The sequence below is a fragment of the Dermacentor silvarum genome, chromosome 2 (assembly GCF_013339745.2).
Source record: "Dermacentor silvarum isolate Dsil-2018 chromosome 2, BIME_Dsil_1.4, whole genome shotgun sequence".
Lineage (NCBI taxonomy): Eukaryota > Metazoa > Arthropoda > Arachnida > Ixodida > Ixodidae > Dermacentor > Dermacentor silvarum.
In genome coordinates this window covers 64,774,570-64,787,789 of record NC_051155.1, presented here as the reverse complement: position 1 = coordinate 64,787,789, position 13,220 = coordinate 64,774,570, and the positions used below count along the sequence as shown (strand labels likewise).

General features: G+C 46.4%; 1 protein-coding gene across 2 annotated transcripts in view; it reads right to left on the bottom strand.

Annotated features, from left to right (window-relative positions):
- Positions 1-1,988: 1,988 nt before the first annotated feature.
- The window catches only part of LOC119441543 (peroxisomal carnitine O-octanoyltransferase-like), an 89,649-nt gene continuing 78,417 nt past the window's right edge, over positions 1,989-13,220 (bottom strand). Inside the window, exons 14-16 of one of the 2 annotated variants that reach the window (XM_037706157.2) lie at positions 5,326-5,419; positions 3,687-3,806; positions 1,989-3,112 (exon numbers count right to left, since the gene is read on the bottom strand). In XM_037706157.2, the coding sequence (XP_037562085.1) occupies positions 2,992-3,112; positions 3,687-3,806; positions 5,326-5,419 (335 nt within the window). In that variant the 3' untranslated portion in view covers positions 1,989-2,991. Of the gene's footprint in view, positions 3,113-3,686; positions 3,807-5,325; positions 5,420-13,220 lie in introns of those variants that run through there. The other variant, XR_007465510.1, reaches the window with a different exon arrangement.

Below are 13,220 nucleotides of genomic sequence, written 5' to 3'. Positions count from 1 at the left end.
AGTACCGCCATCTACTCTTTCCTCCGCCGCCTCCTCTCCTAAAGCGCTTGCTTTTTTCTTTACTTTTTGCTTGCGAAAGCGAAGTCGACGGTGGCGCACCTAGAAAGTCCACGTTGAAGCTTTCAGGCCGGGCGCGCGCCGCCGCCGCCGGCGACTGCGCAGAGGACTTTCAACATGGCTCTGAGGCGGAAAAAAAGAAAATATAAAGAAGTGAAAAGCACGCGCTATCATTGGCCAATCGGAGATACAGGAGAGAGAGAAGCGGCGTTTATCAAAGGATGGCGGTACTTTTCTTATATAGGGACTTTAGCTGCAACCCCTGGTACTCGCGAAAAATACTTTTGAAGAGTGCTGGTGGCCATATTTCTTTTTTTTTGCGACAGGGCCATCCCCCTGTCAGCGAGGGGGCGACGCAGAAATCTGAGGGGGGGGGGGGGGGTCAGGACATCCGGACATCCCCCCTGGATCCGCGCCTGGATACACAGGACCTATGTCATTTGAAAATTCCACTTGTGACGTTAATGTCTCTTCTTTGAAGTAGTGAATCTGTGAGAACCACTAGTATATTCAATGCAAGAACAATGATACGTCAATAGATTTAAGGCTGTTACAATGCTTGCAAATAAATATTGCTGTACAAACAACTGCACAAAGTGCTTCTTGCTAATCATCATGCAGCATCAAGGAAACACACGAGTGATGACATTCTCGTTTGCGTGTTACACTGATATGTGTAACAATGTTTGCCTGCATCCAATTCACAACACTGCCATGCAACAGATTAAGGATATATGGCTAGTTTGAATTAGTGTTCTAAGCTTCAATTCGTGGTTGTGATTATTGGGGTGTAATTTAACGTTGTAGAAATTGCCAAATGGAGCAGCTGCTTGGGTACGTAGAAAATTTTTATACGATGTCCATTTATACGCGGATAGAGTCACAGAAATGACCTACCCAGGGCGCAGTCAACAACGGCTTTGGACAGAAGTAATATGCAAAAGTCCACTGTGGAACTCATTTTACATGCTATTTTGCTTGTGCGCGCTCTTCCAAAGCATAGTGTAAACACCAAACCCGTGGGACTCCTATAGACAACCTCCACTCTTGCGTGACATCGGTCACAAAAAACACGCAATGTCAGCGAGTATTCTCTCTCATTTGGAGGCCTGTTCATAGATTTCTCACATTCATCCCCTGTGGTGCTGAATAAGAGTGGCTGCAGTGGAAGCATGCAACAAATTTTGGGCACACTGCATTGGCATGCAACACTCTCCTGCAAATTTTCAAAACCCTTTCTACCACAAATTTTCAGTTAAGAAAGCAATAAAGGTAATTGTTAAGACCAGCTAGACTGACAAATTTGTGGGTGCATTTTCTGTGCTAAAAGATGAATAGTAGTGGCAAAAGTTGACAATGCAGGCGGCAGTTCTTTAGCTCAAAACAGGCCCAGAACAGAGAATTTCTCACGCTAGTGTGTGTCGTCCACCAAGACTGATAAATTTGTGGGTGCATTTTGTGTACTGAAAGAAAAATACTACATACTAGTAGCCGCAAATGAAAGGGGCATTTCTGCAGCTCAACATGACTGCCAACACAGGATTGCTAATGTTGTCTGTATGTGTCATTATTGCGACATACATATGAACAATGCTGTAGCAAAATAGGATGCAGGGAACACCCCAGCAGCTATGCCACAGGTCTGATGAAATGATGACTATCGAAGACTTCATGATGGTCACGGTTGTGTCCACTGCACGGTAAAGAAACAGCTTGGTGCTGTGGATTGAACTTTACCATTACTTTAGAGATCTGAGATAGTCAGAAAGCAAGACGCTGTCTTAAGTGTGCTTAACTCATGTTGCACAGCGTTCCACAGGCCGAGTCAGGCTGCAACAGAAAGCTTGCAGCCCTATTGCAGTGTTGTTGAGGAGTACCTAGCTGTTTTGAAAATAAGCATGTTCCCATGTAGTAAAACCATACAAAACTGGTGCAGCTGCATTTTTCTTTAATTCTCACGTTTTATTTAATAGTCTTCTTGTTATAAATGACTGACAACACTTTACTCATAATGATGTACTACATCAGTCGGAGCAGGTTTCACACCTTCAAGTGTAGATAACTCCTCTGCTTTATTCCTCTGATTACCTCGCATACCGAGCTATTATCTTGCCAACAGTGATGCACTTGTGTGAGAACCCTGATCAATCAATTTAATGTGGCCCAATTTCGGTGGTCAAGAGAAATAAAAGTTTGCCGTGATTTAGGCAAGCAACCTAAGTGGCCTTCAATACAGCTACTATATCAGATCTGCGTTGACACGCGAGAAGAGTTAAAAACTCAGTTGCTAAAATTATTCAAGATTAAGTAGGCGAACATTGACCTCAATTACTTCACCAGGTGGTGCCCGATCTGCACGCTAAAACACAAATGTTTGCACATCCCTGCATACAAAATATATTCCACTGCCCAGCTTAAGTACTTGAAGGTTCACTGGTCATTATTATAAGGGCAATGAATAACATTCGCAGTATTAATTGCGGGGGCTTTATAAAAATGATGCACTTGAGAATACTACTTCAGTGCCCTCGTTATAGTGAAAACATTTTTTCCGTGAGTGTGAAAAAGGGCACAATTGAAGAAACGAAAAACAAAAAACGAGAAGCTAGTGCAGAAAAGCTGCAGCTGTACACCTCCTTCCTCGTGAATACCTTGTGTATACGAACAGCATACCTGAATACAATTGCTGTGCATTGTTTGTAAAAAATAGGGTCGCAAAATATACATCATCATGGTAAAAAAAATACAAACATCTACCTAATAAAAAAAATGTTGCTAAATCGAAACCGTCGGACAAATAAAATACAAGGTACAATCACAGTGTTATGAACACGCCCAGCACTGCCCTTGGTCTTCGGCTGATCTACATTGGGCAGCGCGCGTGGCGTCTCCACAAGAGTTAAAACACGCAAGCATGGCCTCAATCATCAAATGTCACAGCTTGGCCGAGAGCAGCAGACCCTGCAAATCAAACAGCGCGCGCACGATGTGCTGAAACAACGTCCGTGCATCAGTCTCATCGCTCTCCTTGAAGGCAGACAAGGCAAAGATGATCCTGCGGTGCAGAAAGGGAAACAGAAGAATAAACAAGAAAAGCGTTGAAACAAGGTCGAGTTAAAAGTCTGAGTGCTCAAAAATACTGATTATATCCGGGGGTTCAACATGCCAAGACTGATCTGACTCCGAGGCGCTCCTGTAGTGTGGAACTCTGGATTAATTTCGAGTATCTGGGGCACTTCAACAAGCACATAAATCTAATTACACGAGTATTCTTGCATTCCAGCCCCAATCGAAAAATGGCCACCGCAGCCGGGATCGTACCCACGACTTTGAGCTCAGCAGCGCCACAACCACTGGACTACCATAGTGGGTGAATTTAGCGTATCCGAATTGTTATTTATGATAGAGGCCACCGTCTGGGTCAGGCATGTTCGTACCGACTAGTCATGTTCAATTAATTCGGTGAGGGCCAAATGTCAGGATTGCAGTAACGTAAGTTTTGGTCCACAGAAATGTATGGGCGCCAGCCAGGATTCTAGGTCGATGTAAAATTAACCAAAGTCAAATTAACAAAAGTCTGCTGCACTAGTATTAAAAACAATATAGCTAAACAAGGTGCCGCTTCTCACTTGTTCTCTTCAATGCTGTAGAAGACGCCGTAGCCATCTGTACACATTGGAGCCACGCAGCCGATAAGTGGCGTGTAGCCATTGCAGCTGGTCGATAATATGAAGTTCCCGTTGCCACCACTGTGACGAGAAATAGTGCAGGAGTGCTGTGAGGACTAGACAGTGTGCAAGCAACAGAGAATAGGGGTGCTGCCATTGCTAATGAAAAATAAAAAGGTTATTTTCCAGAAAACGCCTTAATCGAGACCATGGCTGCAGTATGAAAAGCTATGTGTGATTTAAGCTAAAATAAAAGAACATGATGATGACCCTTACTAATCATAATAGTGCCAAGAAACAACTGATCAGTCTCTGCACTAACACACTTGACAAAATCACAAGAATTTAAAAAAAAATTTATTATTGAGACAACATTCCGAAACATTATTCCCCATCAAAGTTCTATATTCTCTCTGGGATGCAATGTACGTGTCACGCTGCTTTATTCATTGTTCACAACTGTTGACTTCAACGCTTGCAAGCTGATGAACCTCAGTGCTTCCATCATTTTCTTCTTTATCTCCTCCACATCTTGAGAATGCTCAACTTTAGGCACTTGCTTCAATCTTGGAGATGAAGAGCACGAAGGGACAAGATACGAGGAGTAGAGGATGAGTTAAGGTAGCCTTAACATCTTATTTTTGTCAGCAAGTGCTCGATGCTCAGTGCTGTGAGGGCAGGAGCATTGTGATGCTCAAGCCACTTGCTTGAGTTAGAGAGATTATAGAGTTTTAGCAAGTCTGGTATTTCAGCAAGCGAGGGCGGTTTGGGTGAATTGCCAGGTGAGCAGAGGTACAGATGTGAGCGGCCGGAGGGTTTTTTTGCCAGCAGGCAAAAATATGATATACATTATATATATGATATGTAGACAAAAAAGTAACCGAAATGCAAAATCTTTTTTTTTTTTTTCCAAGACGCTCCTAACCTTCTGCCTCAGTAAAAAAATTTGCATTACTTTTGGGTCCCCCCTCGTACATAAGGCAATTATGGGGACTGCACACCAACCATTACAAGATAAAGCGACACAAATGAGACCAGACAAAAAGTTAATGGCACTTTTTTTCACATGGTAAGTAAGTCTGCTTAGTCAGTTAACGTTTCAACCAAATATTATTCCTGTGCTTGCAACAGGGAGTTTACAGTTTTGTGCCAAAGACCACCTGCTCATTTCCCTTAGCTTTTTAAATCGGCGCCTACATTTTATGAACATTCTTATGGTTGATGACCAGATTTCTTAACATGTCTATTACTAAGTAGTGCGTCTGGCAGATCCAAACATGAAGAAAGTGCATGATTGATAAGGCAGTGGTGCCAACTGGTGGTGGAAGATGACACCACCCCATCTAACAAATTGCCGGCGTATTCAACCTTTGGAGATGATTGGCGATTTTAAAGCAATATTTCTTATAATGAGTGTGTAATTGGTGATATGTTTTAGATGTTATGATGATTATAATGATGGAAGTTGTGACCCAGTGGCACATAAGCAGTGGCCCAGGTTGGTGTGAAAGAGGTTAGAAATATGAACAGACATACTGAAAAGTGTGGGAAACTCCAAAAGAATGCTTATTACATTAGAACACAAGGGAAATGGACTGACCTCTTGACGAATGCAGGGTCCAGGAAGAGGTCAGGCATGGGCATGCCTTCTTCCAAGGCAGTGAGTGCAAGGCCCATCAAATGACGGTCACAACCTGCAAGAACCAAACACCAGAAAACTTTACCTACCGAGTTCTGTATTGCTTCTTCAGATAATCAGCTAATAAGCTGTACATCATACATCCAGTATGCCTGCAATAACAGGCACATGCCTTGAAACAAACTAGTGGACAATTTGGTCTTTACAGTGGTCTATTCAAAAGATTATACCTAATGTTACAGAGATAAACAAGCCAGGCACAAATGGCTCTTTTGCCTTTGCCAGCTTGTTTGTGCTCCAATTTTTACAAACGTTTATATATGGCAAGTCAAATACCGCAACAAATGGGGGTTTTGCTAAGGGATGCACGGTTAATAACTTTCATAAATGCGAACATAATCCAAACAATACATGTATGTGTAAAGAAGTGATACCTACAATAAAAGTTGGCAAAACAAAGAGTAGGTAACAGTCCTAGTTCGTGAACAATGATATCAAGTAAAAGGAATAAAGTAATTGGCAAATAATACTAATAATGCCAAGACAGCTAGAAATTAATGTGACAGTGAACTTCAAGAACAAACAGAATATGTAATTTACACATTCTAGGACTGTTAGTAAAACAGACCAACCTCACGTTCGTACATTTCACACAGAGGTCGCAGGTTACACCGCATTATGTTTAGTACATACTAGGGGTGTACGAATACTGAAGAGCAGAATTCGAATTGAATATCAAATCGAATCAAGAAAAAAACGAGTATTGAATCGAATATTGAATATGAGAGAAATTACCACAAAATTTATAGCTTACAAATTTTCGGCAGGAAAACACAGCGCTGCCGATGCTCAGGAATCTCCTAGGATTGCTTAACATGAATGTAACAAGCCATCAGAAACTTATGCACATAGATATCAATATTGTTACGGTGAAGGGAAAGAAGAAGGGGACACTAACTAGAGGAAGACGAAGTCTCTGGCCGTTACCTGAACGCCATTTACATCAGTTGTAAATATACATTATTTTACACTCGTGAGCCCACTTTCTTCCTGCAACATTTTGGTGGAGGTGCTGGGTACAATCGCGGAACTTCGCAGTGGACGTCATCTACCTGCCGCCACAATGGCAGATCAATCGACACAACTGACAACGCCTCAGCAGTCAATGCCAACGGATATCCTCACTCATCCGCAAGACCCGCGAACATTTTAAGCCCAAACCGCATGAGAGTGATTTCGAGCGCGACAGCGACGGCTTCAAGCAACGAAATGGGCCGTCGCGCGAACAGATCGCTCGGTCTTTTCGCTCAATCGCTCGGTTCTAGAAATCTAGAATCCGTCGCTCGTTGCCCAGAAGTGCTATGAGCGACTAGCCAATAGCGCGAAGCCGGAACTGGATATACATCAGTTAAGTACTACCGATTGTCGCACAGAACGAGCAAACGACTAGATTTTGATACGTGCAAAGATAATAACGTAGTGCAAGGCCTTTAGAAATATTTATGCTGCTCTTTACACTAAAACCCATCAACTTAAATTAATAAAGCAAGCATCACGCCAGTTTCGGCGAGTATTTGCTGCCCTCATACCGGCAACACCGGGGAGATGTCGCTCAAAGTCGTCGCTCGTCTCGTCGCTCGCATGCGGTACAACTTGTAGGCGACGAGTGACCGCGACAGCCATCTCCATCGCGTCGCTTGTGGCTGTCGCGCGGAAGATCGCGTGCATGCAGTTTATACTTTACAACGCCGATTTCGAGGACTGGCTTGCGATGTACGAGTGGGTGAGCAACAACAACAGATGGGATCCAACAATGATGCTAGCAAACCTGATGTTTTATCTGAGAGGAACTGTGAAGCAATGGTATGATACACACGAAGCTGACCTAACGAGCTGGGATGTCTGCAAAGAAAAAATGCGAGACCTGTTTGGCAGACCTGTCGGTCGTCAGTTGGTAGCAAAAAAAGAACTTGCGTGCCGCACTCAGACGTCCACAGAGTCTTACATTGTGTACATACAGGATGTGCTGTCTCTCTGTCGCAAGGCTGATAACAACATGACCAAGGCAGACAAGATTGGTCATACACAGTAAAACCTCAATAATTCAAAGGTCGCCGGACAATAAAAATTCTTCGAATTAAGTGGATTTTCGAATTAACCGAAATGAATAAAAAAAGAAAACAAGCAAGAACTTGCCGCAAAAAGAAATCACCTTTATTTTCCATGTCCGAGAAAGATTACTAGAAGTAATCACTGATGCGGGATTACTTAGCGCTGAAGTTCGTCGCCCCTAGTGCCATGCTCTCCAGCTGGCTCCCAACACGCAGCATACAAATATCACCTGCACTGCACTCAACAAAGTTGCGGATGATGTTCACGGAATCGATAACTGCCACGAAAGCAGGCGTTGGGGTGCTTGACCCCAAAAATTTGGACTTGCTGGATATTCCGGACTTCAAAAAATGCACCGTCAGGGTTCCCATTGAGTTCATGCATTTTCGCACCCAATTTTTCGGTTGAATTGAGATGCGAAAGTTCGAATTTCCGGACTAAATCGCTCATTCCGAGCCACGCTACCCAATCTTGGAGGCCGCCATGTTGGATTTTGCACTGGCTTGGATTCCAGTGGCTTGCTGTTAGCCTCCAAGATTGGAAGGCTCGCGCTATCAATAGAGAGCTCGTGCAATCCTCCTGTCTCGGAGGCCATGCGTGCTCTTCCTTGGCTGAAAACGCTCTAGAGTACTGCACTTTTTCTTTTTTCTTTCTAGTATATGCGTTCAGCACTATCATTGTAACCATTTATTGTGGGATGTTTTTATTGCGATAGCAATTATATGGACACTCCAAAGCAGATTTCTGCCGTCGGCGTCGCCGTGAGGTTCCGTATGACGTCAATGGAGATGAAATCGTCGCCGCGCGCCGCCGAACGCTGTATGTGAGTGAAAGGGCGTGAGGGACGCGCGCTTTCACGGGGAGTGAACGCACGGCGGAGAACAAACACGAGTTCTGTGCCGTGCTCCCTTAAGGGCTGCAGAAGTAGGCGTCTCTGTCTCTTTCCTCCTTTACAATCACCATATATGTAGAGCAAACGCGCCCTCTTCCGACGCGCGAAAGGCCGGGGGGGGGGGGGGGGGGGGGGCGGAGGCTACGTTTAGCTGCGGCACCAAGTGCCTATTTATATCAGAGGCTCCGGCAACAGTCACCAACGCCGCACGCATTTTGTGCGAACGCGGGCAAAACGCCGACAGCGTCAACATTAGTTCTGCGTGTTGCCGGTGCTGCTGCATGTCCAAGTTTACACAGCTGATTAAGCTACTATCATTACTTCGTATAGCTCTCTACAAATTTGCTATCGCAATTGATGCTTCGCCTTTAAGGTGAAACTGCGCCAACTTTTTTTTATTGCGGTAGCAATTATATGTACACTGCAAGCGAATTTCTGCCATGAGCATCACCGGCGTGAGCTTCCATATAAAGTCCAAGGGTGATAAAATCATCGCCGCGCGCTGTATGTGCAAGTGACAGCACATGGGGGACACGCACTTTCATGGAGAGCCAACGCACGGCGGAGCGCAAACGCGACTTCCTCCGTCACGCGAAAGGCCGTGGGACTATGGCAGGGAGGGAGGGGGGGGGGAGCAACGCTGTGCTGTGGCACCAAATGCGTAACTTGCAACGGGTGCGACACAATCGCCCACGCGAAAGGAGGGAGGGAGGGGGCCACTTCTACTCTTCTAACAACTGCATACTTAGCGCCGGAGCGGGTTCTCGCGCGCACCTTATCTTGAAAGCGATCTCCAGACGGCTCTGACCTTTGTATGCGCTGTGCTTTCGCCACTCAGTTTCCGTTGAAGTGATAGACCGCACGAACCTTCGCTCGCTGTGGCGGCCGCGCTCGTGCGCGCTGACACCACGCTTGTGAATTCAGCGAGTCTTTTTTTTTCTCTCTAAAGTTTCGGTTGCTATTTTGAACATGGCGTGTGCACTCAGCAGGTGTCTTGGAGACCCATGTCTCAGTGATCGGCGTTACCTCCTGTGCCTTCGCGAGAGCTAAGCGACGCGAAGCTTGTTTCTTCGATCTCTATGGCAAACACCATTGGCGGAGATCGCCAACGCGGTGACGTTCGTGTCAACTGTACACAGAGACGACGTCACTGCTGCGCAAATCCAAGCAAGTCAATCCCCTCCAAGCGTAATATGAGGCAGGGCATTAGTAGAGATTTTTTTTAAGCCGCACTAATAATTTTTTTTCTCGGCCGAAAGAGTCTTTTGGACTATTTTTCAGTCCCCACGAGCTCGGAAAATTGGTTGGCGACTGTACAGAGTGCCCTAACTAACCTAACCGCCACACGTTGCAACCAGCCAGAAACTTCAAATTATCCAAATAGAACCGTGCACGCCATTCAAATTATCCAGTAGAATTTGCATTGAAAATAATGGGACCGCTCAAATTCTTCGAATTTACCGAAATTTCGCATTAACCGAGTTCGAATTATCGAGGTTTTACTGTACTAAAAGGTATTGTGGACGATGCCTTCAATCTACTGGTGTGTAAGGATTGTGCCACTGTGGATGCAATTACAAAGGAGTGCCGGCGCTTCGAACAAGCGAAGGGCCTCCGGGTCCCTCAAAATTTCAACAGATTGCCCAATACCGCCGCGACATCTTTGTGCGAAGACCCGCTGCGGTTCGTTCAGCCGACAGGACCGGAAGATATAACGCGTATCGTTCACCGTGAGCTTGAGGCCATGGCTCCTGCTCCAGTTCGTTCCGACTGTCGGGAAAGCGTGCCCGCCATCTCGCTTATACAAGCGGTCATTCGGGAGGAAATAACGAGTCTGGGCATTCCATCGCTCTGCTCGGTCCGCCGTACGAACACCCTACCAGATTTTTCCGGCTGCTCGCTCCCAGAGACAAAGCGTTCCGGCACTCCATCGCAACCCAGCTGACTGGCACACAGCGGATGATGGACCCATCTGTTTTAATTGCTCCGGTATTGAACACATCGCCCGTCATTGCCGTAACCGCTGGTCGTCGCCTCCTCGGTAATCCTCTCCGAGTCACTACCGCCAAGTACCAGACAATTGCACTTTGTCGCCCTACACGCCGCGTAGGAACATCAACGCCGACAGTGCTCCACCAAGATCCAGCCGCTCCCCGTCTCCGCAAGGCCGTCGGTCCCTTTCGCCTCTCGTTCATCGCTCTTCTTCCCCGTCTACAACCGGTCACTTCCCTTCGGGAAACTAGGCAGTGCAGCTCCCGGAGGTGAAGCTGCAACTTCGACCCGGCCCACAAATCCTCTGTTGACCCTGTCGTATATACAGTAGAACCTCGCCGATATGTTCCCGCTTAATACGATTTCCCAGCTCCTATGTTCGCAATCGCGAAAAATAAGCATAACCCCATAGAGAAATGTGTTAATACGTTCCGATTAATACGTTCCCGGAAAATACGATTATTCGGCAGCGTTCGGCAGATGATACATTCTGCAGCGAAAAATTATCATTCAGGTGTCCAAAAGGCCACTCTCATGTGCTTGTGAAGCGCTAAGTGGCAGAGAGCTGCCGCGCAGCCTCTCTGTAGTGCTCAATCTCCCCCCCCCCTTCCTCCGCCCCTCTGCAACTCCTCTCATTGCTCGTTAGCCCGAAGTGACGAAGTGCGACAGCAGCGGTGAGCGAACTGACCTTTTTGCTACATGTTCGCTTCAACGCGAACTATTAAGCGGCGAAAACAGGGGGACGCCGTGCGCGCAGTGCTACGACTCGCCGAGATCGTAGCGGAGGTGGTCGCGGACGAGGCGCCTGAAGACGGCAGCGAGAACGAAGGCTTGCGCCCAGCGGCTATCTTCGCCAAAGCCCTTGCTGGCCTGAAAGTGTTACAAAGCTTCTTTCGCACGAAAGACAACGAAAATGCGGACAAGGGTCTGCAATATGGGCAAAAGGACTTGTTCCTGTCCAAGGGTGTGACACACCAGCAGAAAATACAGTCAAATCTCGATAATTCGTCGAATCTCGGTAATTCGAACTCGAAGGGGTCCGAAAATTTGTTCGAATTAAAAGGACTTATTTTTGACGTATTTGTGCACCATAGCGCTACGTACGAATGGTGCGAGTCGTGAAATATTGCAGCACGCAAGCGCATAGCGAGCGAGGGCCACGAAACTGCCCACGTCGGCCAACGCTCGCATCCCAATAGCACCTCTTCCTCTTCACAACCACAATCTCTCTCGCATCCCGATAACGGCAGTGAACAAAACTTCAGGGAGCGGGCCGCGCGCACGGAGATCGTCGAAGGTGAGGGAGGAGGGCGGCAGGGAAGCGCATTTGGCCTCGGCAACCCCGTCGCTTCGGTGGCTCCCCTCGTCCTCCCCTTGTAGCTCCCCCACCTTCCACTGTCTTCGTGTGCGCCTGATGGCCCGACGCCAGCTTAGCCCGCTCCCCTTAGTTTCGTTTTCTGCCGTTGAAGCGAGCGTTGGCTGGCGTGGGCAGTTTCGTTGGCAGGACTGGGCCTCGGCGTTGCTTCCCTCTGCGCCGCAGCCGCTGTGTTGGCTGAGACGTTGGCACGTACACGCGTGTTCCGGCGCGACGCTGAAACGGCGACCTTACCATTTGAGAGAGGAAATTTTCGCTACTTAATTTTTTCTTTCTTTTTTATTTCTCCGCCCGGCGTTGAGGGGTCTCTCCTAAGCTTTTGCTTTATGGCGGTGTCGGACCATTGCCAGTCGGAGGCACCGCCCCATGATTTGGCGTGCTGCTGAGAGCATTGTCAGTGCGTGGTTATGTTCAAATTAACCGTTGCAAATGCTTTCACGTTCGAATTACCAAGTGTTCTCGCCCAATGCAATATGCATAACTTTGACAGGACCACCACAGCGCCAGTTCGAATTAATGAGATTCGACTGTAACTATATTTTGCAAGAAATAAATGTTTTATGCCCTTGCACCTCAATATGGGCTTGTCAGCTTCAATTTTTACTGGATTCGGATCGTAAGTTTTCTTGGAGCGTACGTTTATTTATCGCGTATTTTTTGAAAACGTATGAACGAGGTTCTACTGTATACAGTACAGTATACTCTTATTAAAGGAAACACCAAATTAGTATGCCAGCACTGATTACAGCTCAGTTGTAGTAAATGAAGGCCTGTAAATTTTTTATCAGTAGAATTTCTGTTGAATATAATCAAGAGCTTTTCTTCCCCTGAACGTTCTTGCAGGCTAGTTGGTTCATACCTGAAGGAAGGTTAAAACTGCGCGAAAGAACGAGGACATGCGGAAGGAACACACAATACACCACGATTGCAGAGTGCCAGCTGTTTATCCTTGGTAGTCAAAGCACAGGCTCACAGGCTATTTCAAGCAAGAACCCAGGCACATGACCACATCGTCGCTCACACATGTGCAGATAACATAAGAGAGAATCCCTCTGAAACCAATGAATAAGTAACATTCTGTTGCAGTGAATACCAATGAGGTTTTCAGTTTAATAGTGGACCTGTATTTTTAAGCAACCTTTTATTTATTGAAAGATTTGCTTTCCAGTTTTTCTCCAAAATACAGAAGGGCTATCCAAACTTTACCGCAGGCGGGTTATCGTAATGCCAATCTGTGGGGCAGATGAAAGAACTGCGCATCACCTGACTCAATCACCATTCCGCGCGTGGCCAGTGTCAATGGCTAAGGGCAGGTGCCGTCCGCACTGTTTCATTGTCAGCTTTGGCGTCATTTGCCACCTGACAGATTCTTAAATTTAAAGTGGCATGAAAAGATTGTGTGACGCTTACTCCCCCCCCACCCTCTTTCATCTGCCGTCCATGCAATGCATGCAACGGGCCATGACACTGTCGCACCCTCCGCAT